This window comes from Dothidotthia symphoricarpi (genome assembly GCF_010015815.1).
Source record: "Dothidotthia symphoricarpi CBS 119687 unplaced genomic scaffold P153scaffold_7, whole genome shotgun sequence".
Classification (NCBI taxonomy): Eukaryota; Fungi; Ascomycota; class Dothideomycetes; order Pleosporales; family Dothidotthiaceae; genus Dothidotthia; species Dothidotthia symphoricarpi.
This window is the reverse complement of record NW_022985014.1, coordinates 1,443,378-1,470,100: the sequence shown is the minus strand read 5'-3', so window position 1 is coordinate 1,470,100 and position 26,723 is coordinate 1,443,378. Positions and strand designations below refer to the sequence as shown.

At 53.9% G+C, this 26,723-nt stretch overlaps 9 protein-coding genes across 9 annotated transcripts; 4 read left to right on the top strand and 5 right to left on the bottom strand.

Moving 5' to 3' along the window:
* The first annotated feature begins 454 nt into the window (after window positions 1-454).
* On the top strand, window positions 455-3,163 carry P153DRAFT_365807 (tryptophan synthase-like protein). Its single transcript, XM_033667897.1, has 6 exons — window positions 455-623; window positions 675-762; window positions 823-893; window positions 952-1,184; window positions 1,241-2,973; window positions 3,024-3,163. The coding sequence occupies exons 1-6, from the start codon at window positions 576-578 to the stop codon at window positions 3,026-3,028; spliced, it is 2,178 nt and encodes a 725-aa protein (XP_033525601.1). The 5' UTR covers window positions 455-575; the 3' UTR covers window positions 3,029-3,163.
* An 874-nt stretch (window positions 3,164-4,037) lies between these two features.
* On the bottom strand, window positions 4,038-4,626 carry P153DRAFT_374971 (uncharacterized protein; the record flags this gene model as incomplete). The annotated part of the gene is made up of 2 exons (XM_033669551.1): window positions 4,038-4,465; window positions 4,572-4,626. The coding sequence occupies 2 exons, from the start codon at window positions 4,624-4,626 to the stop codon at window positions 4,038-4,040; spliced, it is 483 nt and encodes a 160-aa protein (XP_033525600.1).
* Window positions 4,627-5,161: 535 nt separating this feature from the next.
* P153DRAFT_365803 (uncharacterized protein) lies at window positions 5,162-7,576 on the top strand. The gene is made up of 7 exons (XM_033667896.1): window positions 5,162-5,523; window positions 5,662-5,727; window positions 5,970-6,045; window positions 6,140-6,202; window positions 6,256-6,378; window positions 6,426-7,305; window positions 7,361-7,576. The coding sequence occupies exons 1-7, from the start codon at window positions 5,187-5,189 to the stop codon at window positions 7,481-7,483; spliced, it is 1,668 nt and encodes a 555-aa protein (XP_033525599.1). The 5' UTR covers window positions 5,162-5,186; the 3' UTR covers window positions 7,484-7,576.
* Window positions 7,577-7,705: 129 nt separating this feature from the next.
* P153DRAFT_365802 (synaptic glyco protein SC2) lies at window positions 7,706-8,969 on the top strand. Its single transcript, XM_033667895.1, has 3 exons — window positions 7,706-7,763; window positions 7,855-8,070; window positions 8,122-8,969. The coding sequence occupies exons 1-3, from the start codon at window positions 7,724-7,726 to the stop codon at window positions 8,781-8,783; spliced, it is 918 nt and encodes a 305-aa protein (XP_033525598.1). The 5' UTR covers window positions 7,706-7,723; the 3' UTR covers window positions 8,784-8,969.
* Window positions 8,970-9,788: 819 nt separating this feature from the next.
* Window positions 9,789-13,592, top strand: P153DRAFT_313682 (heme peroxidase). The gene is made up of 2 exons (XM_033664891.1): window positions 9,789-13,305; window positions 13,360-13,592. Exons 1-2 carry the CDS (start codon window positions 9,990-9,992, stop codon window positions 13,386-13,388), a joined length of 3,345 nt encoding a protein of 1,114 aa, XP_033525597.1. The 5' UTR covers window positions 9,789-9,989; the 3' UTR covers window positions 13,389-13,592.
* On the bottom strand, window positions 13,566-15,795 carry P153DRAFT_422135 (flavo protein subunit of succinate dehydrogenase; the record flags this gene model as incomplete). The annotated part of the gene is made up of 4 exons (XM_033672349.1): window positions 15,487-15,795; window positions 14,846-15,429; window positions 14,649-14,788; window positions 13,566-14,600 (listed from the first exon to the last, which is right to left on the bottom strand). Exons 1-4 carry the CDS (start codon window positions 15,627-15,629, stop codon window positions 13,566-13,568), a joined length of 1,902 nt encoding a protein of 633 aa, XP_033525596.1. The 5' UTR covers window positions 15,630-15,795.
* A 1,131-nt stretch (window positions 15,796-16,926) lies between these two features.
* P153DRAFT_288031 (uncharacterized protein) lies at window positions 16,927-18,217 on the bottom strand (the record flags this gene model as incomplete). The annotated part of the gene is made up of 3 exons (XM_033663582.1): window positions 16,927-17,595; window positions 17,785-17,831; window positions 17,884-18,217. 3 exons carry the CDS (start codon window positions 18,215-18,217, stop codon window positions 16,927-16,929), a joined length of 1,050 nt encoding a protein of 349 aa, XP_033525595.1.
* Window positions 18,218-20,792: 2,575 nt separating this feature from the next.
* P153DRAFT_365799 (BING4CT-domain-containing protein) lies at window positions 20,793-22,935 on the bottom strand. The gene has a single exon (XM_033667894.1). It carries the CDS (start codon window positions 22,834-22,836, stop codon window positions 21,163-21,165), a length of 1,674 nt encoding a protein of 557 aa, XP_033525594.1. The 5' UTR covers window positions 22,837-22,935; the 3' UTR covers window positions 20,793-21,162.
* Window positions 22,936-23,221: 286 nt separating this feature from the next.
* Window positions 23,222-26,076, bottom strand: P153DRAFT_395589 (pre-rRNA processing protein-like protein Tsr1). The gene is made up of 3 exons (XM_033671411.1): window positions 25,822-26,076; window positions 23,968-25,769; window positions 23,222-23,916 (listed from the first exon to the last, which is right to left on the bottom strand). Exons 1-3 carry the CDS (start codon window positions 25,922-25,924, stop codon window positions 23,368-23,370), a joined length of 2,454 nt encoding a protein of 817 aa, XP_033525593.1. The 5' UTR covers window positions 25,925-26,076; the 3' UTR covers window positions 23,222-23,367.
* Window positions 26,077-26,723: the final 647 nt, after the last annotated feature.

Below are 26,723 nucleotides of genomic sequence, written 5' to 3'. Positions count from 1 at the left end.
ATATCGGAACGTAATCACTGTCTGTCTTCGATACGTGGTAGATGTATTTTTGGAGCTCGAACTCGCTCTCGGACAAAATCGTTGAACAGTGCTTGGACCAGTCAAGTCTTGAGAGGAGTATTTTGTGCAAAAAACTAGAGAAACTGGACGAAATTTGACGACAATGAAATACGCGTTGACGAGTGTGGGGAAAAATGAAGAAGAGAACATTGACGACAAACACAGCCTGGTCAGTACAGATGCTCTCTAGGGTGCTTACCATATAGACGCTCAGGCCTTTAATAACAGCAATGGACCCTCAACTCAATAGAATTACACATCATCTATTGACGGTTCGTGGTTGATGGATGACACGATGAGGGGCCCCTTCGTAAAAAGGTGACGTCTGGAAGGGTCCGTAATTTAGCGTGGCGGCCCCTCCGCGGTTCGGCGACTCATCGCACCTTGAATTCTTCCGCAATCCTCGACGTCTACACATTTAAAGTGACTCACAGCTCCTGTATAAGAGCTCAGCTTCGCATTTGTCTCAAGGAGACTAATTGTACCTTCTCACAACACAATTGTAAAACGACACCATGGAGACCATCAAGAAGACATTTGCGCAATGCAAGAAGGAGGGCAGAGTATGTTACGATGAGTATTCAATTGTGAACTGGTACTGACGACGATGACAGTCTGCCCTCGTCACCTATGTGACTGCAGGCTATCCTACGATAAAAGAGACACCCGACATTCTGCTTGCCATGGAAGCTGGTGGCGCGGGTACGTTGGACTACGTCCAGAAATCCTATGGCTTCAGAGTCACGCAATTGACGTTTGCAGACATTCTCGAGCTCGGCATGCCCTTTACCGACCCCATTGCGGACGGCCCCACGATCCAGACGGCCAACACCGTATGTTGACCCACCCGCGAATATCCTCAGAATACGCTCTGACACGAGGCCTCTATAGCAAGCTCTCCAGAACGGGGTAACAACCTCAGATGTCTTGCAGATGGTCCGCGATGCCAGGAAGCGCGGCCTCAAGGCGCCTGTCATGCTGATGGGATACTACAACCCTCTGCTGAGCTACGGCGAGGAGCGCATGTTGCAGGACGCGAAGGAGGCTGGTGCCAACGGCTTCATTATGGTTGATCTGCCTCCGGAGGAAGCTCTGCGCTTCAGGAACTTCTGCACCAGCTACGGGTGAGTAACCTGCGTCCACGTCGTGGGAGATATGTGCTAATCATAATGTTGTGTAGCCTGTCTTATGTCCCCCTCATTGCCCCCGCTACATCCGAGCACCGTATGCGCGTCCTTTGCAAAATCGCCGATTCCTTCATCTACGTCGTTTCCCGTATGGGCGTCACCGGCGCCAGCGGAACCATGAACGCCGCTCTTCCTCAGTTGCTCGATCGCGTCCACAAGTACTCTGGCAACATCCCGGCTGCCGTTGGCTTTGGTGTCAGCACAAGAGACCACTTTTTGAGCGTCGGCAAGATCTCAGAGGGTGTCGTCATTGGCAGCCAGATCATTAACGAGATCGCTGCAGCTGCACCCGGAGAGGGCGCGAAAGCTGTCCAGGCGTACTGCGACAAGATCTGCGGCAAGAGCAGCCGACTGCCAGTACACACGCGCGAAGTCGGCATCATCGAAACTATGAACGAGGCGAAGGAGCTCGATGGCGTCCATGTCGATAAGATCATCACCGATGACGACGTTCCCGATGGCCCTGGACTCGCTGATCAGCTCGAAGCTTTGAACATGGACGACGCGGACGGCGACAAAGACGAGTCCGCGCTCCCTCAGCGATTTGGCGAGTTCGGCGGCCAGTACGTGCCCGAGTCGCTAATGGACTGTCTTTCTGAGTTCGAAAAAGGGTTCAACGAGGCAATTGCCGACCCAAAGTTCTGGGAAGAATTCCGATCACACTACGAATGGATGGGCCGTCCAGGTCATATGCATCTGGCAGAGCGACTCACCGAACATGCTGGAGGTGCGAACATCTGGTTGAAGCGTGAGGATCTGAACCACACCGGAAGCCACAAGATCAACAATGCCCTCGGACAGATCTTGGTTGCTCGACGACTCGGCAAGACTGAGATCATCGCTGAGACCGGAGCTGGTCAGCACGGCGTCGCAACTGCGACCGTGTGCGCCAAGTTCGGCATGAAGTGTACTATCTACATGGGTGCTGAAGACGTCAGGCGTCAAGCGCTGAACGTGTTCCGCATCAAGCTGCTAGGCGCCTCTGTTGTTGCTGTTGAGGCCGGTTGCAAGACGCTTCGTGATGCGGTTAACGAAGCTATGCGTGCCTGGGTTGTCAAACTCGACACGACTCACTACATCATCGGGTCCGCCATTGGTCCTCACCCCTTCCCTACGGTCGTCCGTACCTTCCAGTCTGTCATTGGTGACGAGACAAAGAAACAGATGCAGGAGATGCGTGGCAAGCTTCCTGACGCAGTCGTCGCTTGTGTGGGCGGCGGCAGCAACGCCGTCGGAATGTTCTACCCCTTCTCCAAGGACCCGTCTGTGAAGCTTCTCGGTGTAGAAGCTGGTGGCGACGGTGTCGACACCGACCGCCACAGCGCTACCCTCTCCGCCGGTACCAAGGGCGTGCTACACGGCGTCCGCACATATGTCCTCCAGAACAAGCACGGACAGATCAGCGACACGCACTCCGTCTCTGCCGGCCTCGACTACCCTGGTGTCGGGCCTGAGCTGTCCAGCTGGAAGGACAGCGAGCGCGCCAAGTTCATCGCCGCTACTGATGCTGAGGCCTTTATTGGTTTCCGCCTCATCTCCCAACTTGAGGGTATTATTCCTGCGCTTGAGACGTCTCACGCTGTTTATGGCGCTATTGAGTTGGCCAAGACGATGGACAAGGGCCAGGATATCGTCATTTGCTTGTCGGGTAGAGGTGATAAGGATGTGCAGAGCGTGGCTGAGGAACTGCCTAAGCTGGGTCCTAAGATTGGATGGGATCTGAGGTGTAAGTTTTCATCTTTTTCATGTGAGGGTATCTATGCTAATATTCAACAGTCTAAACCATCTCGCCAATCATATGGTTGAGTGCTTTTCCGGCTGAGAAGCTGGGTTGTGTACCATATATCTAAATCTCACCCGCCAAGTGCCAGCCAATTGTAGTATATACAAATACAAAATGTACATTTCGAGACGGTAGCTCACATATGCTGGTGATCAAAGTCATGCGTGAAGACCTTGAAGTTGAATGAAGACAGAGAGAATGAACTGTCGTAAGAGTCTATTATACTGTCGGCGATATGAGTATACAGATCCGTGTCACATGTCCGCAAAGCCCCATGGTGAGATGTGCAGCCGTCGCCGTAGGTTGTTCTGGGAAACTTGAACAGATAAAAGCCGTTCTCTTGCTCTGTTTGCAGATTTGTGGGATTATAGTGCAACGGGAAGGAGGGCTGTGAGAGTGAGGGTACGTAAGAGTTAGAGAAGAGGAGATGGCGTGTGGTTCACAAGAGAGAGGCTATGGTCCAACACCGTAGGACGCATATAGAGACTTGATATTGACGAGGACGGCGTAACTGTGAGGGTTTTCTGAGTAATTAGAGCCAAGACGCTGCCACGCGTAGACTGCTCTAATGTGTGTGATGCTTATATTGGAGGGATGTAGCGCGGTGGTAAGTCGAGTGTTCTGTGTGTATCAGTTTCAAGCTCGGGATTGGCTTATCAGTGGTGCTCGTCGTACGGGGGGGGCGCAAGAAAGACACAAAACGGGAGAAGGAACAAGAGCGGCTGGCAGAGGCCAAATTGCATTGCTGGGAGACTGAACGGCTCAACGCTTTCTCATACACGAGAGCCGTACGTGCTTCTCTCTACAAAGTGGGAGAGTGACCACAACGCCAACTCCAAATCAAGCAAGTCTATAACCCTCCCTAGGCTTTTTGGTACCCTCTTGGGATCGGGTGTATTACAGGTAAGAAGGAAATGGCGACTCCGATAGAAGAAGAGTGGGTATCTATGATATCCCTCCTCCGAGGCGCTCGCGTGTGGCCGCGCCTGCAAGTAACCAAAGGCGGGCTACCGTTGCATGGTGCACTTCTCCAGCGCAGCCAGCAGCTCTGGTCTCTCTGCCAGCGCCTGTCGAGCCTGGGTGTAGTTGAACCACTGCCTTGATCGCTTGTGCATCTCAGGCCATTGTGCTTCCTGCCTCTCGACAACGGCCTGGAAGAAGTGGTACGAGGCCTTCGGGGCCTGTGTAGTGAGCTGGTCCGCCTTTCGCCTCTCTCCAATGAGCCCGAGGTCGTAGCTGATTTTGCATATTATACCAGCCTCTTCCCAGGCCTCGCGCTTGGCGGCGTCTTGGGCGGTTGCTTCGTCCGTCTCCCACCCGCCTTTGGGGAGGACCCAGCCGTTGCGTTTGGTGGATTGGATCAGGAGGACGTAGTGGTTGTCGGCAGAGAGGGGGACTACGCCGGCAACGAGTCGTTCGCCCTGGGCGCCGTATCCTGGGGGTGGGTCAGTTTGGCGTCGAAGACAGAGCAGCAAAAAGGGGGTGTGGTAGAAGATTGGGTGTTTTGGGTGCAGATTTGGACGTGTGATGGGCGCACTTACGCTGATTGACGCGGCCGGTGCGCGACTGCATGGGCAGCTGCTGGGTGGCGGCCATGGCTGCCGTGGGGATGGCCGAAAGAGCGACTCGGGCAGGCACAGAGGGCGTTCCTGGCGTGCTGCTCACTCCACACGGTGCTGTGGCTCCGACAAGGCTCGGTCGCTAGGGCAGAAGCGAGCTGGAGCGGTGAATCAAGCCGAACAAACAGCGAGAGCGTGGGTGCTGGCGGGTGAGCAGGTGGAAGGGGGTGTGGGAGGGTGCAGTCGAGTGTGGGATGACAGAGCTCAGTCGTCCCGCGGGGGACGGGGCTGAGGATGTTGAGAAAGCCTGCGAGGAGCAAGGGAAGACATAGTGAGGTTGATTTTAGTACGTCGTTGGGGTCAGGGACTGGACTTGGACTTTTTGTTCGGAGTGCCAAGTCCGATCTCTCCAACTAGCGTGCATACTCGGTAGAATTTGGGAAGCGACGAACGAGTGCCAGAAGCAATTAAGCTCGGGCTGGCCATGCACAGGCACGAGCAGGTGCAGACGGCCGTCTTATGTCGAGCTGAACGACGTGCGAGAAGTGCGTGTCGCCGCCTGAGTCGTCTCTGTCTGGCCGCCCATCTGGGTGACGTATGGGGTACGGGCAGTGGGAGAACGAATTACCCAGTAGAAAACGTGCCACTGGCCCCGTGAGGATGCTGCAGAGAGGATTCCCAGAGTCTGGTCTGCATGATTGTGATACACGACGCTCACCCACGACGGCGACTTGTGCCAAAGCAGCCGCCATCTCACCTCCCAGCAACAGCCGCAACCACAACACGACCATTGACCAAACCCTTCTTTCCCAACTGCAGTCTGCTGGCCATCGCTCCATCAGCGCAGGCGCTCGTCGCGACATCACTCCGTTCCTGGACTACCCCCACCATCCTGCACTGGGTCCTATTATGCAGTCCCGTGTGACGCCTTGCGGTGCGTCTTTGCTCCAACCATTCACCTGGATTCTAGCCCGTGCCTGGCTGGCTGGACACGGACTGTCTGCATCCCCAGCTCGGCGAACACAACACCTTTGATTCCTGCGAGTTCACCCGCGCTGATTGCTATCTACAGGCTACAGCAGTGAATCCTGTGGATACTGCAAAGATGCATCGAGTGGCCGTCGCAGTCAGAATTCTCGTACGTTGATGTTCTTTACATTTTCCCGATCCAGTGAACACAACATCGCTTGTCACCTTGACTTTGCATGGTTGAAGTCATGTGTAGTGTCAGTCCACCGCTTGTACACACATCCTAGAACCTTTCGTACCTGTCTCTCCTGGTTGCTGCGTTTCATCACCCTGATCTACTTGCATGCTGGAAATAGAGATAGTCTGGACTAGGTGAAATTCGTTCGTGCACTAACGTAGCTATATAATCAGGAGCTTGTTACTATTTCTCATCGAGCAACCTGACAGTTGATGTTTATCAACTCCTCGTAGATCGTGGTTGGAGACGGTAAGTGATCGACCACATAGGGGCATGCGATGATCAGTTTCTTGTGTCGAAATTGCATCCGCAGTATGAACGAGTGCTGACGTTAGCCAACCAGATCAGGCACCATCTTTTACAAACCGGATGTCCTACGACACTGCTGTCCTCACTACACAATTCGGTAGGGCTGTTCATGTAAACGTGACTTGGTCTTCCAGGCTTACCCATGAGTAGCCTTCCCGTAGCCTCCTTCAAACCCTCAAAAGACCAGCGACGGACAGTCAACAAATGGAACGACTATGTCTTAGGCGAAGAGTATCAGAAGGAAGCCACGAAACTGTATCCCAAGACAAGAGAGTACGTTGCAGCAATCTAAACATACAATGGTGATCTGACTTCTACAGAGAGAAAGCTCGGCTCAAGACTACATTCGACCTGATCTCTGAAGTCTGCAAGGCAGATGTGGAGAACATCAAGCGTCCACCAGAACCCGCACACAGGTTCGAAGTGACACTCGAACCCGCCGATTTCACAGTCGAGAAGTTTGAGGTCTTCAAGAACTACCAGCAAAACGTTCACAAGGAGAAGCCATCCGAGATATCGCAATCCGGCTTCAAACGTTTTCTCTGCGCTTCACCCTTGCAGAAGAGTTCTGAACAAACGAATGGAAAGACTCAACTCTTAGGCTCCTATCATCAATGCTATCGTCTTGATGGCCGCCTCATTGCAATGGGGGTTTTGGATCTGCTACCTCATTGTGTCAGTGCTGTCTACCTGATCTATCATTCGGACTTCGAAAAGTGGCAATTTGGAAAGCTAAGCGCTTTGAGAGAGACTGTACTAGCGCTCGAAGGTAGCTACCAGTACTACTACATGGGCTACTACATCCATTCGTGCACAAAGATGCGGTACAAGGGCGACTACAAACCGCAGCATGTTCTGGATCCAGAGACATATGAGTGGAACCCTCTAGAGGGCGAGCTGAAGGAGCTTCTTGACAAGAAAGCCTACGTCTCGCTGTCAAGAGAACGTCGGGCTAAAGGTGCTGCGAAGCCTACGACTGTGGAAAATGCCAACATGGAGCCCCTAGCAGATGACTCGCAGCCCACTGACCTCTCGGAATTCACTCTAGCGACTGCAGCAGAAGGCGGCAAAGCAGTACAGAACGGAATGTCGCTGTTCGACTTGAAAGTTCCGGGACTCATGACAGTAGAGGAGATTGGAGAGCAGCTGAATCTCGATGCAATGCCTATACGAGTGAGAGGGCGAATGGCAAAGACCAGGGTGAGTTTTGATGATGCTGTCATTTGTACCGATGTCCAGGGCTGACAAGTTGCAGGACCTGATGTCATGGAACAATAGTGATATACGGGATCCTCATTCGGTTAAGGGAATCGTGGGCGAGTTGGTCGCGTGTCTGGGTTCGGAAGCCTCGTCGAAGGTTGTTGTAGAGCTTGGTTGAAGGTGTCAGGAGTGGACGCAGACCCTCGGCTCTTTGTCACGATTGACGATGAAATTGGGCATATATCGAATGATTAAACTTTTATCACAGTACTCAAATTAGATTGTTGCTCAATCCTCGTACAACACAACTTTACGCTTGAGCGTTGATGTGTCTAACCCATTCAAGCGTGTTGCGCCAAGATGTCCGATCAGACCAAATATGTCCCGCGCAAGTGCACCACTTTTACAACGCAGCACAATGTCTTCGTCCACGATTGAACTCGTGGTGCGCCCGCGTGGTAAGCATAACCCAATCCCTTTTTCCCACACTTCCTCGCCGTTTTCTGCTATCGGCTACTGTCAATTGCAACGTTTCTAACAATTATTCAGGTCGCCCGATCAAAAACCTCCCCGAGACCATCACCGTCAGCTCCGATGCGTCGACATCCCAGGTCTTCGAACAGATTGCAAATGCGTCCAAGTTCTCAATCCACCGCCTGAGGGTTACAAAGGGTAGCGACGGGTCGAGTCTGTCCAATGGCGGAAGCGTGACAGTGCACGAGACAGGGTTGAGGAACAGGAGCGCCGTGGATGTAAAAGATCTGGGTATGTCATATTTCAATTGCGACATCGGATATTTCTAACATCGCTGTTTAGGTCCCCAAATATCATGGCGAACCGTCTTCATCGTCGAATACCTCGGACCCCTCCTCATCCACCCACTCTTCTACTACTCGCGATCCCTGATCTACGGCACCTCGGCTCCTCCCTCGCAGCTCCAGAAGTTCACACTCATAATGTGCATCATCCACTTCGCGAAGCGCGAATACGAAACACTCTTCATCCACCGCTTCTCCTCGGCCACCATGCCCGCGCGCAACATCGTCAAGAACAGCGGCTACTACTGGCTGCTCTCCGGCTTCAACCTCGCGTACTGGTCATACGGGCCCAACAGCCCTGCTGCGCGCCCTTCGAACCCACTGCTCACGTACCTCGGCATCGCGCTGTTCTTGGTCGGCGAGAGCTGCAACTACAGCACGCATGTAACGCTGCGGGATCTGCGCAGGCCGGGTAGCACGGATCGTGGTATTCCGCAGGGTCTGGGCTTCAACCTCGTGACGTGCCCGAACTACATGTTTGAAGCTATGGCGTGGATTGGCGTTGCGCTTGTGAATTGGAGCTTGAGCACTGTGGTGTTTATTATTGTTGCGGTGGGGCAGATGGGCGTGTGGGCTTGGAAGAAAGAGAAGAGGTACCGCAAGGAGTTTGGCGACAAGTACAAGCGGAAGAGGTATGCTATCCTGCCTGGTATCTGGTAGGTTGCAGTAGAGATGGGGGCTGAGATCAGCTGGGGTCTTGTGTCGCTGTGGCTCATCGTGAGGAGTCATACAGCGCCAGGAGTCATAGGGGGCACATGTTCCTTGTCCATTGCCTGCTTTTCGTAGTTTGGGGTCCGGTCAGGCTGAGCTAAGGCGTAAGCAGAGGAAGTACCGCATCGTCTGCCGGACATCAGCACTATGCAGCAATAATCTCATGCGTAGCTGTAGATCCAGCAAGCATCCCTTCGACGTGACCACTCTGCAGCATTTTCTGTGACTATAGTGACTCGTCGATCCTGCACGGCTTGCTATCTAGATAGTATATCTTGCTTTTGACCCCAGACCCGGTAGCGCAGCGGGCGGCGCCTTCCCTCGGAAACGCCGAGCAGGGACCTGCATGCAAACACGCCGGCACTGCCCAAGCCAGAGTCACCATTTCCCAATTGTGCTTCACCGACAAACCCCAAGCCAAGTTGCTGCCTGCATTGCCTCTTTCAGGCGCAACTGCACAACTTCACGTCAGACCGGGGATCTCCAGCGGTCAGCACACAAGCTCGACTTGCCTCGTTCGTCGCGTATCGCGCCGGGGCACAGCTCCCTTCCAATACACGGCGTGTGATTGGTGGGTAGGCACCGTGCGTCGCGGCCCGCGCTGCGGCTGAGCTGGAGGGATGGGCGATTGACGTCGGCGGGGGGCGCAAAAGAGGGTAATGGTTCGCGGGTAGGTGGGCTTCAGCCTGCTTCGGATTGGGGGTGTGGTGGGTATAAGAGGGCGGGTGGTGGGGCTTGTGTTGTGTTTTAGTTACTTAGGCTTTGCTTTCTTGTTTATGCCGGATTTACTTCTATTTGGCGCAGTTGGGTATACTTTGTTGTGTACTGTGCTCTTTATTACTTGTTTGGTGACCTGGGGTGTACGTCTTGTATCTGAGACTGTGGATATACCGCCTTCAGCTAAGGAGGACGAGATGGATGTAAGTACTTGTTCTTGTTCATGTCATCGTCACTGTCACTATGATATTTCCTGTTCGGCAGTTGCGTTATCTAGTCGGCTTTTCCATGTGAGATGGCAGATTGCGGTTTCTCCCTTCTGAGATCTCGTTTGTTTAGCGAGGTTTTGCTCCTTCACCTCTCTCAACTTGGCTAGACAGAGATACCTTCATCCAGGTGTTGACAAACTTTCCCCAGCAACAACATCAATCACCCGCCATGACCGCAGAGGCAAAAGCGGCGTGGGACGCCCACGTCGACACGCGGACTGGCGTCACACCACCCAAACCAGCTGAAGTTTCTGAGCTGAATAAACTACGGAAAGCTATCGGTGGGCCTTTCAAGTCCATAGCCTCGCTCATCGGCGCTGCAGCGGCACCAGTGCCTGATCTGCAGACAGGCGATGGCTCAAAGATTGTCCCGGAGGAGAATACCGCGCTGTACAAGAAGATCGAGGGCGGTCTCAAGGATTTCTCTTACCTTGGAGTTGAAAACATTCAGACCCTGCTGCAGGTACAGAAGGAGAAGATGACAGGCGAGCTTACGGATGACAAGACGTATCTGATGGAGGGCCTGGTCCGGACTGCGGCCGCCTTGCCGGATGGCTCGAAGATGCAGGAGACGGTGACGCATCAGTTCCTGACGCAGCTTTGGAATGACTTGCAGCACCCGCCGCAGTCATATCTTGGGCCAAAGTTCCAGTACCGATCGGCTGATGGCTCGAACAACAGTCTTGTGCACCCCCAGCTTGGTGCTGCGGGCACGCCGTATGCGAGAACCTGCAAGCCGTCTATGATGCAAACTCCTGCAAGGCCGGATCCGGGCGTTGTCTTCGATAGCATCATGACACGCAAGCATGCGGAGCTGCACCCAAACCGGGTCTCGAGTATGCTTTTCTACCTGGCTTCGATCATCATCCACGATTTATTCCGCACTAGTCATGAGGATTATTCAGTGTCGATGACGAGCTCGTATCTTGATCTTTCGCCGCTGTACGGAAGTAACCAGAAGGAGCAGGATATGATGAGGACGAGGGTAGACGGGAAGATCAAGCCTGACTGCTTCTCTGAAGCGAGGCTGTTGTTCTTCCCGCCTGGTGTCGGCGCCTTGCTGATCATGTTCAATCGCTTCCACAACTATACTGTCGAGAACCTGGCGAGCATCAACGAGGGGAACCGCTTCGCGAAGCCTGTTGCGCCAAAGGATGCGAGTGACGAGAAGGCCAGCCAGAAGTACGAGGCCCAGAAGAAAAAGTATGACGAGGATCTGTTCCAGACGGGTCGTCTTATCACCTGCGGTCTTTACGTAAACACCATTCTCATCGACTACGTCCGGACGATCCTCAACCTCAATCGCACCGACAGCAACTGGCAGCTTAACCCTCGCGCTGAGATCAAAGGCGTGGCCATGGGTACTGGTAACCAGGTTGCTGCAGAGTTCAACCTCGTCTACAGATGGCACTCCTCAGTGTCAGACCGCGACGAGAAATGGACGCAGGAGATGTGGGACAGTCTTTTCGGCGAAGGTCGCGATCCCAAGTCAATCGGCAAGTACGAGTTCGTTGGAAGAATGAGCGAGGTCTACTCGAAGACTGATCCGGATCCCTCAAAGCGAGAGTTCGCTACTCTTAAGCGGAACGCCGATGGTACATTGCCTGATGACGACCTCGTGGATATTCTGACCTCTAGCGTCGAGGACTGCGCCAACTCTTTTGGTCCGAACAGAGTTCCTGCTGTGTTCCGCGCCATCGAAGTCCTGGGTATCGAACAGGCACGATCTTGGAACCTGGGTTCGTTGAACGAGTTCAGGAAGTACTTCCATCTTGAGCCGCACAAGACGTTTGCAGACATTACGAGCGATAAGTATGTCCAAGATCAGTTGAAGCATCTTTACGACCACCCAGACAAGGTTGAGATCTACCCTGGTCTTGTTGTTGAAGACGCAAAACAACCCATGGCCCCTGGTTCTGGTCTCACTCCCCCATACACAACCTCTCGCGCCGTGCTTTCGGATGCTGTCGCACTCGTGCGAGGTGACAGATTCTACACTGTCGACTACAATCCTCGTACACTGACGAACTGGGGATACAACCTGGTCAATTCCGACACCAGCATCGACAACGGTTGTGTGTTCTACAAGCTCTTCTTGCGCGCTTTCCCGCAGCACTTCAAGCAGAACAGCGTGTATGCACACTACCCACTTACTGTCCCCTCGGCCATGAAAGAAGCCCTCACAGATCTCAACAAGGCACACTTGTACGACTATGAGAAGCCAAAGGCCACTGCCCACCCGCACATCGTCAGTGAATACAAGCTCGCCACAGAGATTATGGAAAACCAGGACATGTTCAAGGTGACATGGGGAAAAGCAATGGAGTATATCATGGGACCCGCAGCGAAGGACTTCATGCTCGCAGGCGACGGCCCCAAGAATGCCGATTCGCGTGCCATGGTATCCAAAGCACTCTACATCTCCGACTGGGATAAGCAAGTGCGCACATACTACGCTGCAAAGACGAAAGAACTGCTCGCTGAAAAGGGTGCCAAGATTGCAGATTTCAACCAAGTCGATATCATCCGCGACGTTGGCAACCTCGCACACGTGCACTTTTGCGCAGAGCTCTTCATGCTGCCACTCAAGACCACAGAACACCCCCACGGCATCTTCACAGAAGCAGAGCTCTACCTCATCATGTCCAGCGTCTTTGCACTGATCTTCTTCGACGCCGACCCGGCTGGCTCTTTCCCGCTGCACATCAAAGCCCACCAGGCCACCCAGATCCTCGGCGACACTGTGCAGAAAAACGTCGAAGCAATCGCCCACAGCGGCCTCCTCTCCCGCGTCATGCAAGCCGTCTGGCCCCAAGACTCAGCCCTCAAGAGCTACGGCATCCACATGATCCAGCGACTCCTCGCGTCAGGCAAGAACCCCACCGAGCTCGTCTGGGGCCACATCCTCGGCACAGCAGGCGGCATGGTATCGAACCAAGGCCAGCTTTTCGCCCAAACAATCGAATACTACATCCTCGGCGCAGGCAAACAGCACTGGCCCGCCATCCAAGCCCTAGCCCAACACGACACCCCCGAAGCCTTCGAGCAGCTCATGCACTACGCAATGGAGGGCTCGCGCCTCAACGGCGAAACAGGCGTCCTCCGCGCCGTCGCAAAACCAACAACCCTATCCGAAGCAGGAAAACCCCTCCCCCTCACCCCAGGCGACACACTCTTCGTCAACCTGCGCGCCGCGTCCCACGACCCCGTCGCGTTCCCCAACCCAGACGCTGTCGACCTCCACCGCCCCCTCGACGCATACATCCACCTCGGTCACGGCCCGCACCAGTGCCTTGGCCTGCCCATGACGCGCGTCGTGCTCACTACGATGCTGAGGGAGGTTGCGCTGCTGAGGAATTTGCGCCCGGCGCTGGGCCCGCAGGGCAGGATTCATAAGGTTGAGCGCAAGATGGGGGCTGATGAGAAGTATCCGTATCATGCGTATTTGACGGAGAACTGGGATATGTTCTTTCCGTTTCCTTGTGGTGAGTTTTTTTTTGACTGTTTGTTGAGAGGATGGTTTGCTGACTTGAGATTAGCGTTCAAGGTTAATTGGGATGATGAGTAGGTGAGTAGCTGGGAGGGGATGCAATGGGATGGGATGGAATGGTAACGGACAAGCATGGACATGGAACATGAGATACGAGGACATGAACTACGTCAAACTGGAAATGATGCAAATCCACGGAAGGAGAAGTGCAGGCACACTTCCCCCAAAGTACATAACTCTCGGTATCTTAAAAACTCAATAAGACCTCTTCATAGGCGGCACACTCTTACACTCCCCCTCATCCAACGTCCCCATCACAACCCCCCTAGTCCCCCACTCGACCTCCCCCCCAACCCCAGCCTGCCACGTAAGACTATGCACCATCCACGCCGCATCATCCCTCTCCTGAAAATCATCCCGCGCATGCGCACCCCTGCTCTCCGTGCGCGTCAACGCCGCCTTACTCGTCTGCACGGCATTAGTCAGCAGACTGCGCAGCTCGAGCGTCTCAACCAGATCGCTGTTCCAGATCAGACTGCGGTCTGTGACACACAAATCAGACTTGAATTTCCGCTCGATGTCGCGTAGTTGCGCGGTGCCGGTGGTGAGGGAGTCGTGGGTGCGGAAGACGGCCGTGGTGTTCTGCATGGTGCGCTGCATTGCGTCGCGGAGGGCAGAGGTGGGGGATTTGCCGTCTGCGGCGAGGAAGGAGGGGATTTCGCGGATGGAGGGCAGGCCGATGTCGGAGTTTGACGGGTTGTGGGGTGCGGAGGGGGCGTGATTGTCGGCGATGTGGAGAGCGGATGCGCGGCCGAAGACGACGATGTCGAGGAGTGAATTTGCGCCTAGGCGGTTTGCGCCGTGCACGCTGACGCAGGCTGCTTCGCCCGCGGCGTAGAGGCCGTCGACGACTTTCTCCCCGCTATCCGTCACGTCGAGGACCTGGCCGTGGTAGTTCGTTGGGATGCCGCCCATGCAGTAGTGCACTGTTGGGAGGACGGGGATGGGCTCGCGGGTGATGTCTATGCCTGCGAAGATGGCGGCAGTTTCAGCGATGCCGGGGAGGCGCTCCATGATGATGTCCTTGGGGAGGTGGGAGAGCTGGAGGTGGATGTGGTCTTTTTCGGGGCCGCAGCCGCGGCCCTCGAGGATCTCTAGGTTCATGGAGCGGCTGACGACGTCGCGGGATGCGAGGTCTTTTGCGGTTGGGGCGTAGCGCTCCATGAAGCGCTCGCCTTGGGCGTTGAGGAGGTAGCCGCCTTCGCCGCGGGCGCCTTCTGTGATCAGGACCTGCGTGGTGTTAGCTGGGTGGAGGGGTATGGGTGGAGGAGCATTTACGCCGGCGCCGTAGATTCCAGAGGGGTGGAATTGCACGAATTCCATGTCTTGCAGCGGGAGACCGGCTCTCGATACCATGGCACTGCCGTCACCGGTACTTGTGTGTGCGCTTGTTGCGCTGAAGTATGCTCGTCCGTAGCCTGTCCTTGTCAGCTCTCGTCTTCATTCCAAGCCCGAATCATTCTCAATCTACTCACCCCCAGTCGCCAGAATGGTGTTCCGCGCAAACATGCGATGACACGTCCCATCCTCCATGTTCAGCGCCGTAATCCCCACACACTTCCCCTCACTCATCATTAGATCCAGCGCAAACCACTCGATGAAGAACTGCACCCCCTCCTTCAAGCTCTGCCCGTACAGCGTATGCAGCATGGCATGTCCCGTCCTGTCCGCTGCACACGCCGTCCGATACGCCTGTCCGCCCTTGCCATACTCCAAGCTCTGCCCCCCAAGAGCGCGTTGGTATATCGTGCCTTCAGCGGTGCGGGAGAAGGGCATGCCGTAGTTTTCGAGCTCGACAACAGCGGGCACAGCCTCGCGCGTCATGTAGTGGATAGCATCCTGATCACCCAGCCAATCTGAGCCTTTGACCGTGTCGTACATGTGCCAGCGCCAGTCGTCTTCGGTCATGTTGCCGAGCGCGGCGTTGATGCCGCCCTGGGCTGCAACCGTGTGCGAGCGCGTGGGGAACAGTTTCGATACGCATGCTGTTTTCAGACCGGCTTCCGTGAGTCCCACGGCGGCGCGGAGGCCTGCGCCACCTGCTCCGACGACAATGGCACTGTGGCGTGTGAGCTACTGGGATTGCGTGGAGACATGGCTCGAATTGAGGGCGTACTCGTAGTGGTGGTCGACGACTGTCAGGCCTTTGACGTCTTGAGTGCTTACGGAGGTAAGTCCTCGCTGTTGTCTCGAGATCCGGGGGACGGAGCTACGCGCACCGAATCTCTGGCGCTGGATAGCACGCGCAAAGGTACGCATTGTGAGGATCGAGAGGATTGTACGGAAGGGGAAGACCCTCAAGGGGATCAAGAAGATAAGAGGCAATGCACGACGACATACTTCCTCGAGCTAGCTTAGCTGTTGAGAGTCGGCGTGCCCCTCTCTGGGAATAATCCGTCCTCGGTTATATCGAGTCGATCGATGCGGGAGGTGAGGCATCTGGCGAGAGTCCACCAGCATCGACATGGCCCGCTTTGGTAGTGGCAGACCTGGAGATCTTCAATATACCATTGACGTATCAGCTTGCTCGACGGCAGCATCTATGGAGTCGTGTTGGACCGCCTTGGTTGTGGGGAATCCTTGTTCTATCTGGGGATCTCGACGACGTTAAGCACGTCCACGAGTCATGCACGTTGATCTTGCGGCCAATCAGGGGTGTCATATTTGATGGGCTCAAGTAAGCGGGGTCTGGTCGGCTATATAGACTGCGACGTGACCGTGACATTATTTATTCTCTCCACGTCTCTACTCGATCTGTGAAGCTTACTCCGCATAGCAGATTGCTAACCATGATTGAATCTGAGAATGCTCGAGTTACCTTTCTAGCATAGCGTAGCCATCATCTCCCGTCTTTTTTCCACTCACTTCTCTACTTCTCTTCACAACTCCATGTTAGGTTCGTACGCGCTCTATACGCTTACCCATCCCCTCCTAGGCCCTCACTACACTACATCTCAAAGGTCCCTGTCACGCCCATCCATCAACTTGTTTTATTCTTCTCATTGATCTACACGCACTTCGCACTATCACGTCTATGATCTTCATTTCCACTTCATCAAACAAGCGTGTCTTGCATTGCACATCAAACAATCACGAAGTCATCACTACACACATCCACCCATCACTTGGTACACCGTATGTCCGCGCTCACACCTGACCGAGAATGGTAATTGGCGGGATATGTTTACTGTGTATTGTTGTGACAAACCATGTAAGGGTCAGCTTTGGAGGGAACCTGGAGTCGAAATATTACATTATACTTCATTGCTGATACATCGACACGCCAGCGTGTCTTTCTAATCCGTAAATACGTTCGTGTCCTGTTTCCCTCCTTGGTACTCCGCAGATTTCCTCCCATGGTCGTAGAATGGAACACAGCCTTGTCAGGCTCGATAGCAACGTCTTCTCCATCCTTCTCAGATAGTCCCAATTCACATACACCAAACATCCGAGAGATGGTGTGCAATTCCGGGCAGTCTCCATTCCGCAACATTCCAAATCATCAGAACCTGCATGAGGCACCATCACAAAGTTCAAGCCCAACACCCCCACCCCCTCACAACCCACAACTCCCCCGCAAAGTCCCCCACTCAGGATCAAAGTACCGCCCAAACCCCCTAATCTCACACATGCGATTAAAGCACTTCTGGCACAACTGATTCTTCAGCCTGGCCCTCTCACACCTCGCATGCCGTCTCGGATCCGTCTCCCAATTCGGATCATGCCGACCCTGCGCATCAACCGGCCCCATTTTCCAGTTCGAATCGACCGGTCTACGTAAATGCGGGTCCATGAAGACGCACGGGAATCCCAATCTGTCGCCGTCGAATTCTGCGAGCCATGGACAGGCTTGCTCTGTCGCTTTGGCGTAGCAGCGCGTGCACAGTTGGCCGCGGTGGCGTACGGTGCCGCAGAGTCGGGCGTCCTTTGGGTTGAAGGCGCGGCGCCAGGGGTGGAAGCGGTACTCTGGGTCTTTGCAGGCGCAGAGGTACGACCAGCCTTTGCTGACGCGTTCTTTGTTGTCGCGTTCGACTTGGTGCATGTAGTCACAGACCAGATGTCTTAGGTATTGACTGTCTGGCTGTGTGTCTGCGAGGTTGAGTAGAGCGTCTATGCTCATGTTTTTGCACCACGAGCATATGTCTCGTCCTAGCTCCTGACCTTCTGGACTGGAAGCACAGGCAACCCCGAATGCGCAGCGCGACTTGGGAGGTGGTGGCAGCATCTCGAAGTAGGTTGACGACTTATTCCAAAGCCAGTAACCTGATGTTGTTCGGGGTGGCAAACGTACGGGATCAATATTTCAGATCTCAGCTCAGTACTTCGTTGTAGCCCTCCACGTCATCGTCCTCTTCCTCAATTTCCTCCTCCGATCCTACCAACCTCGGAACAAATCTGTCCGCCTCTTCATGACACAGCCCAGTCGGCGTAAAGTACTGTACGATTCCAATTTTGTGCAGTCTTCTTCTCCAACACCTCTCACAAGCCTTGCCTTTCTTCTGGACAATGCCACAATCCAATCGAGTACCGCGGAGGTTCAAATCGAATCTTCGCCACCGACAGTGGCGATAATCCGGATCTTCGAAAGCGCAGAGGTAGCGGCCGTGTGCCTCGATGTTTTGTTTCGAGACTTGTTTTCGAGAGACTTCTTCGCTGACGGTGTGGATGGCAGCGGGATTGTTGTTGGCCCAGATACAGAGTTGTTCCGGATCGTGGCGTTTAAGACAGTCGGGACAGATTTGGCTGGCGCGGTAGACTTTCCTTCCGATTCCTAGACAGTATATTCGACAGAGACAATGGACGGTGGGCGGAGACTTAAAGGTCGAGGATGTCGAGGAAGGAGTCATGGAAGTCGCCGAAACTATATGGGTCTTGGCTCCGCAGGTTGCCGTTAAACTCCACCTTCAGTCACTAGCTTAACGTTGACGCATTAGAGCTTCGTTTGAAGACATGTTAGCAGCAAGGGTTGGTATGTGGATGACCTTTGCGTTCCTGGGCTGTGTCAGGGTACAGTGCTAGATTTGGTGTTGTCTTCCCAAGTAAAGAACGTACGAGAAGATGTTTCGAGTAGTCCAGTGTCGAAAGTGGAGCCAGTGTTTCCTGTTGTATCAGCCTCAACCAATATGGCAAGATGCAAAAGGTTCATTGTAGAACAGCACAGGCACATATAGAAGAGCCTTTCGCTTGGCACAAGCTTGGTCCGATATGTCTGATCAACCAGAGCTGAAGCGGTGTGAGAAGCCGGCCTATCACGCCCGGTCAACAATTCGTAACCAGAAGCATGACCATTGGTGTAGCCGATCAAGGGATTACTTCATGGTCATCGTGTGGTGATGCGTTACGAGCAAGCTCTGATCACCCCGAGGCATAATCCTCCGCCTCAAGCGAATCACGGACTGAATGCCCGACAGACTGGCAAAGGTCCAAGCGTGTACCGACCCATTGGTCGAGTTGAAGACGTGTAACAGATGAGGTTGCGATGCTACTCGCCGCCACTAGACTGCGGTCATATCCGTCAGCTATTTTGCAGCTAAAGTGGCAAGCCAGCAAACTCACCGCGATGGTGGCGCCAACGTCTAAACCGTGAGATTCGGATTCAAAATTCAAGATTCAACTCCGACGTCCCGAGATTTACCGTGATCGCTGTTAATGCCTTATCGATCTACAAAGAAATATGCCCCTCTTGTGGTCGGGCACCTTTTCATAAGCATAGTCTTGCTAGATGCCTGATATTGAATACATCGGTCGCCTGACTACATCATCCTTCTCCTTTTGGGTCTGTCATAACCTAGGTTCGTTTCGAGTACAGCAGATCTCAACTGATGGTGCGGCATCCATGCAGCGCAATCGTCGTCGCGGCACTTGTTGAGCAAGGGCCGAAAAAGCGACCTATCATTGCTAACGTGCATTGTGTGCAACCGTTGCATCGGTTTTCCTAGGCAAGACTGTCCGGTTAATCGGGTGGCATTTCGAAAGATCAACGACTCGTGCGCCCGATGGTCCGAAGTATAAGCAAAGACTTGGTCCGCGTGGCTGTGAATCTTCCTAAATCATCGGCATATAGCAGGCCGTGGTCCGCCACTGTAGATAAGAACCAGCATATCCGTGGTATGTCGCAGGGTAACATGGGTTCTCTTTGAGAACTATGGGCCTTCCCGTCGGTGGTCGTCGAATACTGTCTTACTCACACGCCCGAAGCACATACATCGTACCTGAGAAGCCCGTATAGTGATGCCCAAGAATCTTGCCAGCAAGCTGGAACTGGCTGCACCACATAAGTTGTGCAACTCAAGCTCACGATCCATGCAGGTCGCGGCGCCCAAGCGAATAATGTCAAATTTGTTGTGTTCGTTTCGGCTGCGAGGTTTCGAACGAATCAGGCATCTATACTAGACTGTAGCGAAACTTTCGTTGAGCAATGTACTGCAATGTAGTGCACTTCAAACGAGTAAGTCCAACCGAGCTCACATTGTGGGATGGGATGCGTACCTCTCCAAGTTGCTAATCCTCTCGACACGTCGCATGATCTCATGATCTTCAGACCGCTTATCGGCGCGTGCGCAGCTCGAGTCATCTGTGCCGGATCGTACTAGGTTGGCATTGTTGTATGTGAACAATCTCGGCAGAATGCGTCGTGTTAAGTAGACATGACACTTTCGTGGACAGAGTCGAGTCGACGTGAATGAATCTCTGCACGCCTATTTACACTTTGCCAAGATTCGTTGCGTAATCCTACCTGAAAGCTACTCGGCGTTGCCGACTCTCCGCGATTGAAGACGGAACTCGTGCCCTACCACACTGAGTCGTACCTGTATACTGATGTTACACAGTACCATGTCGTACATTCTGCCATCCACCAGGCACAATCTAGATAGGGAGCAGCCGTGGCGGAGTTCGGCTTTGCATCACGCATCGGATTGTTCCACCGAGATGACGGTCGGAGAATGTCACAGGTAGACTCGCGGGTTCGTAGACTAGACAGCATCATCCTTGCAGCGATGAGGCTTCTCGAAAAGACGACGTTGACAGGGAACAAGGGCTTTGGGGTTGCATGGAGTCCCCTGTCTGGACGCTAACGTGGCTATGACCTAAGATCTGCGAGACGACGACACTGGGTAATTCCACTCAACCTCAAAGATCTGTTCAGATTTGAGTGTTGTTAATCTACTGTCAAGTGTTTATTCCAAATCATCTCTGGCTACACATCAGTTGTGCCTTAGGCTCCTTGAGAACAAATCCAACATTGTTGGGCAGATTTACGTTCAAATCTCATAGTGTGTGTATGATTACCACGATTTTGCGGAAATACCACATAGAAAATTGTATTGAACTTTTGCCAACTATACAGTCATTGCATTTATCAGAGAAAGAGTTTACACAGCAATCTACAAGATTGTCGTGCTTACTTCAAGACAAGTCAAGCCCAAAGACCCAGCAGAAACAAAGCAGGCTACATCGCACCCACTCTAGCATTCCGGAATGTCGAGGCAGTGCGGTGTAACTTGTTTGGAAAGATTTAGACGGTTATACGTATCGTGTGTGTGTTATGTACGCCTAACGTAATTCAGAGTATGAAGAATTAGCAGGACGGGCAAACCAGCATTATTTCGCAGATCTTTGGTCTTGCCTTGGGCTCATGCCAGCAACGGCGTATGGAAGATACAAGTAAGCCGAGAAGAAGTATTTAGAACTTCATCATAGCGCAATATAACAGCCCTCTACGCCCAGAAAATGCAGCATCATACGCCCACCACACAAGCCATCCACATCTCTACACCCACCCACTCCCCCATCAAACAGCCCCCTTCTTATTCGCAAACCTCTCCAACGCCGGCCCATACTCCCTCCTCAACTTCTGCCTCTTCTCCACATTCCTTTTCTTCTGCCTTTCCACCGCCTCCCTCGCCCTATCCTTCTCCTCATCCACCACATTCCGACTCCCACTCTTCCGCAAATACCTCCTAAGCGCCGAATTCCTACCCCTACCCCTCTTCTTCAACCTCGCAATCTTATCCTCCTCTTTAAGATCCAAGTTGCGCTCACGCCTTCTCTGCTCATCAGACGCCAAATCGAGATTACCCACGAAATTGGGGTCGAGGGCGATCATCTCGGGCTGCAGTTTTTCAAGCAGGGCGTGGACTTCTGTTTCGCGGCGCTGTCGGGATGTTTCGTAGGGGTTGGTGCCTTGTTCCATTGTATCTGGGTTGGGCTCGCCTGCGCCGGGGATCAGGATGGAGGAGAACCCCCTGTCGTGGGAGATGCCGAGGACGTCTTCGAAGGGGCAGAAGCGCACGCGGCCGATGCTGAGGCCGTCGCCGCCCCAGGCCATGTAGGGCGTGGGCAGGACGAGGTCCGGGTTGTGTGTGAAGATGTCGGGCTTGTAGATGTTGACTTGGGAGCCGTAGCCGACGGCTGTGAGGTTGCGGTCGGAGATGGAGAGGGATGTGCCGGGGATGCGGAGGTGGTGGGTCGAGATCTCTTTGAACATGCGGATGTCCCAGACGGACATGCGGCGGTCTTGTGATGTGCTGACCATGTATGTGCCTGATTTGTCGATGGCGAGACTGCGCACGGGGCCGTGGTGGGGGAGTAGTTTTACGAGGGGCGCGGCGCTGTTGGGCGACCATAGCGTGACTAGGCCCTTTTGGTGGCCGACGTGCAGGATGGCGTTTTGGGGGTTGTGCGCGAGGGACGTGGCGGGGCCGAGTTTCGTGTACAGTTCCCCCAGCGACTGACCGGTGGAGACGTCGGTGTAGCGCAGGATGCCGGCCGTGGAGACGGATGCGAGCAGGAAGTGGTAGGGCAGGTATTCGAGGTGTGTGGCCTCGGAGTGGTTCTTGAGCTGGTGCAGCTCCACGCCGTCGCCCGAGTAGATGTAGACGCACTTTTTCTGGGCGACGGCAAAGTTCTTCTGGTTGCTGATGTGCAGCCAGCGCGCGTCCCGCACCGTCTCGTTGAGTTGCAGCTCGCAGCCCAGCTTGCCAGCTCGCCAGTCAAACGTCGCGACATGGCCTTTTCTCCCCGCAATCAGCAGATCGCGCCCGTTGCGACTGTAGTCGCATACGTCGTATGGCCCCAGGCCGTCCAACCGCAGCTCGAAGCCCTTCTTTGCTGTCTCGACGCCCACTTCCTGCTTGATCTCGTCTTGCCGTACTTTGTATGTTCGTTCTAGCTCATGCTCCGGTTCTAGAAGTCCCTCATTGTTCTCTAGCAGGATCTCGACGTTCTTCGCCTCGAGCGCCGCCTGCTTGTTCTTGGCCTCGAGCGATCGCAGGTTCGAGCGCAACTTCTTGTCCTTGACTGATTTGGGTCGGATCTTTTCGCCGCGCCCGTATTGCTTTGTTGCCGACTCGGTGAATGCCGCGAGTGCGCGCGTTTCCTCGTCGTCTATGGGCGCGCGTCTTTGCGACGTGGGTTGCGATTGTGAGAGCTCGGTTTTGGGCTTTGGCCCGCGTTCGGTGGCCATGGTGACGTTTTTCAGACGGTATATGGTAGTGAGGAAGCCGTTTGTACGTGGTAGTCAATCTTCAGTGTTTGGCGTCGTAGGGTTTGGGGCGGACTTTTGGGACGTTGTGCGTGAATGCGCTTTGCGTGTCGACCAAAATTTCGAGATTCTGCCACCCGTGACCGCTTCGAACTCTTGGCGTCGATTATCCAATCGCCAGCCTTCGCAGCCCGGAGCAATTAACATCGCTCAACATCTCCTTTCCTTTATTGTCCACTCAATCCAATATATCAGTGAGGAACATATTCAGGTGGGGTGTTGGGTAGGAGAAGATGTCAATCTAGTAGGTATGAAACCATCGTTCAAGTTCTGGTCTTGTCGAATGATACGCATCGAAATATCATTCACGCAAAACAATGTGTTAATCTGAATATAATTGTAAGTAAACAAGCATACAAACGCCTCGTCCCATTTTGTCTACCGAGGTATCCTGTCCCAAACCATCCCAGCCCATATCATGCAATTCATACCATCATATCATCTCCACCCGACCTAGATAGCCATCTCCACCTCAGCTTCAACCCCAGTCTCAGCCTCCTTCTCTCCTTCAATTTCAGGCCTCCACGCCCTCGCCGCCCGCGGCCAGACCCTCTTGTACAGACTGACGGCCACACCATCCATAGGGTTGATCTTCCCGTCAAATGTCGCCTTGAAGTATCCGTGCGTACCCAAACTCTCCTTGATAAACCCGCTCCTGCCACGCTTCGTCCACATGGGCAAGCTCTTGAACCACTTGACATCCCCGTCGTTGAAGAACATGTACCGCACCGTGACGACGCGCTTGTTGATCTTGTATGGGTGACCCGTCAAGACGATGCGCTTGGCGATGATGCGGTTCATAGACGGCGGGAGCGAAGTGCCGGTGCCGATGAGCTGCAGGAACGAGGGTGACGCGGTGGGTGTGATGCGCTGGAAGTATAGCACAGGCACATGACCCCATGTTAGCGGGCCCATGAAGGAGGCAATGGCGGATTGGCCGGCGTGCAGATAGCGGTCGAACTTGTGCACGTTGTTAGGCGTGTTACCCGCTGCGGAGAAGAGCTGAGAGTGTGTTAGTAAAAATTAAGATTCGGTCCAGATCAGAAGACTTACGGGGTTGATGATGATCCGTCGCGGACCGCACTGAGCAATCAACTCTGTTTTGGATTTCAGAGGCCCGTTATGCTCTGAGCTCAGAAGAATGCTGTAGTTGCAGGATGTGCGCTTGTGCTCGTGTCTCAGCAGGGAGAACATGGCGAGTGGGCGCGATTGAGATTGTTGGAGTTGGAGAGGGACGCCGCGGAGATGGAGATGTACTCTTGTGCCGGGCTTCACACCGCCAGCCCATGCTTCACGCAGGAACTTTGTTGCTGTTCGCTTGTAGTCTGAGATTTCGAGCAGGCGCTGCCACTCCTCTGGCTCGTAGGGCTTGTCCTCCTCAGTCTCCCAGACACTCTGCTTTAAGCTCTTCAGACCACGGTACTTGATGAGGCGTTCCCGTGCGTTCACGTTCGGATGTAGCTCAATCTCGTCGGGGAACTCCAAATCCTCATCAGCTTCGTTCTTTCTCGACTTTCTGTACGCTTCGATCTGCTCAGCCTCGTCTTCGGGCGAAGGGTCCAAAAACATCTCTGATTGCGGGTATTCTGACGGACCGCCCTCAGTCATTGCCCTTCCATCAACGTCCATGCCTTCGACACCATCTGCAGGATGCGCCTTTTCGCTCTGGCCCTCTTCGGGAACATCCTCCATGTCAAAGTCCTCAAGGTCAGAGCCAGAATCAGAGCAGTCCTCAAGATACCATGCGCTTTGGTATTTGCTGGTACCCTTTGGTAGTCGCTTTGGCTTGGGCCGCGCATCCAATTCCTCTTCATCCGAGAAGTAGTGATGGTCGTCGAGCAGTACACCCTTTCGTTCAGTCGCAGCCATAGAGGGAGCATAGTTAGTGGCATCCTCCATGATCGTCTCCTCGGGCGCAAGATCCGCTAGATCGTCCTGGTCTTCGCTTGGACGGTCTAGCACATTGTCTTCTTCCGAGTCCACCACCATGCCGTCGTCCTTGCCCTTCTTCCTCGCCTCAAGCGGAGCCGCAACAATCTTGTCGACTTGAAAGTCACCCCAGTCGCCGACCTGAATCAGCCTGTCGGCCTTCAAACCAAGGCCTCGGACGACTCCAGTCAGAACAACCTCTCCGGTGCCGTCTTCGTTGACTGCAGACTTTCCACTCGGCCAGGTGATATCCTCGATGAACATGTAGCTCCTCTGATCTCTCCATCGCACGCCCTTGGTAGTTGTTGTGCATAGAGAGCGTATGAGGTTCGAGGCTTCCTGTCGGTTGTCGAGTGAGGAGACGCGCTCGGTGGTTGGTAGGAAATGCGAGATGTACGACTTCAACGATGCGACGACCTGTGGTCTCCGTTTGGCAGGCTCAATTTTGTCCAGTCCCTGCACCACCGTGAAGCATGTCGTAAGACCCTGACTCTCGATCGACTTCAGAATCAACTCGCCCTCTGTGTCTACCTCCTCCTCTCCCGACAGCACGAAGATGACGAAGTCGGCGACTCGGCAAGCGTCCAGCGCTGCCAGCAGATCCCTCTTAACCACCACATACTGCACTTTCTGCTTGAAGCGGTCGACGTTTGTTCGTGTCCATCCGACCTCTGGAACCTCCTCTTCGATGTCCAGACTGGTGTTCAGGCTGCGCACGGCGGTGGCGGCAGAGACGTCCGCACACAATGGGATGACAGCAACAACCCTCGGCGCGGAGTCCTTGCCAGCGAACACGTTTGTCGCCTTTGCATGCTCAGCGTCCTTGTTCACGCGCATCTGCTTCGCTCGGTTGCGGCGATCGAATTTCGACATGACTTGTTGGTGGGGTGTCTTGCGGCTTCCCCGTTCGAACGACTCGACCTTGCCTATGCGATTGGTTAGAGCTGTTCTGCCATGCACAGGTCGTAGAATGCGTGCCTTTACTCAGCTCCTTCAGCGAGTTCTTGGTGGCATGGCGGGACTTGAACGTCTTCTTGTTCTGCTTGGTGGTGCTGCGGTGGTGGTGATTCTCGGGTGCCATGGTGCCGCTGCTGCTGCCGCCCGCTCTGAATCTGTAGGGAATAGACGCCACTTTGACTGTGAGGTGTTGGAATGTTTGCGCCTGGAGAGCGCAAGTGCGGGACAAAATCCGTGGATTTTGGTCGCTAATCGATAGTAATTTTTAGCGTGCGGCACAGACATCGTCAGGGTTTATCAGGGTTCATGTTGATTCAATCAACACCATCCATCGTGACCGTCATCAACCCGGCCGCAGGGCTACATACCAGGCTTTCAATTGAGGCTGGGTTTCGTCTGATTTAATTCACTACGTTGGGAGTCCATATAATTAAAAAAAAATCCGGTGTCAAGTTAATGAGACACGAGAAGATTACTAAGGTCAATCAAACAGCCAGGAGTCCAGTATATTAAACGATCTTGGTGCCATACCTGTCACTGCCAACTGGTATATTCTGTAGTCATTACATAGGCAAGCAGTCTCTTCAGCAATAGGCCTCGATAACACCCTTGTAGCCCTCAGCACTCGAGTGCAGTCGTTATCCATACTCGAAGTTAGAGTGACTCTCAGTCAAGCGTAAAAGCGGGAAATGAGCTGTCTTGTTTAGAGCTTCTAGAAGCCTCAAATCCATAATTTTACCAAAGTGTATGCTGGGCGTATACTGCTAAGAGTGCAGGTATAAGACTCCTACCAACTCTTTAGACTTTGCTGTCCAGCTATTGCGAGACTTCGCTGTACCTTGGTTCCTGGTATTCCGTCTAACTGAGGAAATGCGTAGAATGCCTTCCTTAGCATGCTACCCAAAGGTTCATATTTGGGAGGG

Bases quoted from the DNA above. Each gene is read 5' to 3' on its own strand.
- P153DRAFT_365807 (XM_033667897.1), top strand. From the start codon at position 576: ATGGAGACCATCAAGAAGACATTTGCGCAATGCAAGAAGGAGGGCAGA. The intron at 763-822 runs GTACGTTGGACT...TGACGTTTGCAG, and splicing joins CATGGAAGCTGGTGGCGCGG to ACATTCTCGAGCTCGGCATG. The intron at 1,185-1,240 runs GTGAGTAACCTG...AATGTTGTGTAG, and splicing joins AACTTCTGCACCAGCTACGG to CCTGTCTTATGTCCCCCTCA.
- P153DRAFT_365803 (XM_033667896.1), top strand. From the start codon at position 5,187: ATGGGGTACGGGCAGTGGGAGAACGAATTACCCAGTAGAAAACGTGCC. The intron at 6,046-6,139 runs GTAAGTGATCGA...TTAGCCAACCAG, and splicing joins GTAGATCGTGGTTGGAGACG to ATCAGGCACCATCTTTTACA. The intron at 6,379-6,425 runs GTACGTTGCAGC...TGACTTCTACAG, and splicing joins CTGTATCCCAAGACAAGAGA to AGAGAAAGCTCGGCTCAAGA.
- P153DRAFT_365802 (XM_033667895.1), top strand. From the start codon at position 7,724: ATGTCTTCGTCCACGATTGAACTCGTGGTGCGCCCGCGTG. The intron at 7,764-7,854 runs GTAAGCATAACC...ACAATTATTCAG, and splicing joins ACTCGTGGTGCGCCCGCGTG to GTCGCCCGATCAAAAACCTC. The intron at 8,071-8,121 runs GTATGTCATATT...ATCGCTGTTTAG, and splicing joins CGTGGATGTAAAAGATCTGG to GTCCCCAAATATCATGGCGA.
- P153DRAFT_313682 (XM_033664891.1), top strand. From the start codon at position 9,990: ATGACCGCAGAGGCAAAAGCGGCGTGGGACGCCCACGTCGACACGCGG. The intron at 13,306-13,359 runs GTGAGTTTTTTT...ACTTGAGATTAG, and splicing joins GTTCTTTCCGTTTCCTTGTG to CGTTCAAGGTTAATTGGGAT.
- P153DRAFT_365799 (XM_033667894.1), bottom strand. From the start codon at position 22,836: ATGGCCACCGAACGCGGGCCAAAGCCCAAAACCGAGCTCTCACAATCG.
- P153DRAFT_395589 (XM_033671411.1), bottom strand. From the start codon at position 25,924: ATGGCACCCGAGAATCACCACCACCGCAGCACCACCAAGCAGAACAAG. The intron at 25,770-25,821 runs GCACGCATTCTA...CCAATCGCATAG, and splicing joins GCTGAAGGAGCTGAGTAAAG to GCAAGGTCGAGTCGTTCGAA. The intron at 23,917-23,967 runs GTAAGTCTTCTG...ACACACTCTCAG, and splicing joins GACGGATCATCATCAACCCC to CTCTTCTCCGCAGCGGGTAA.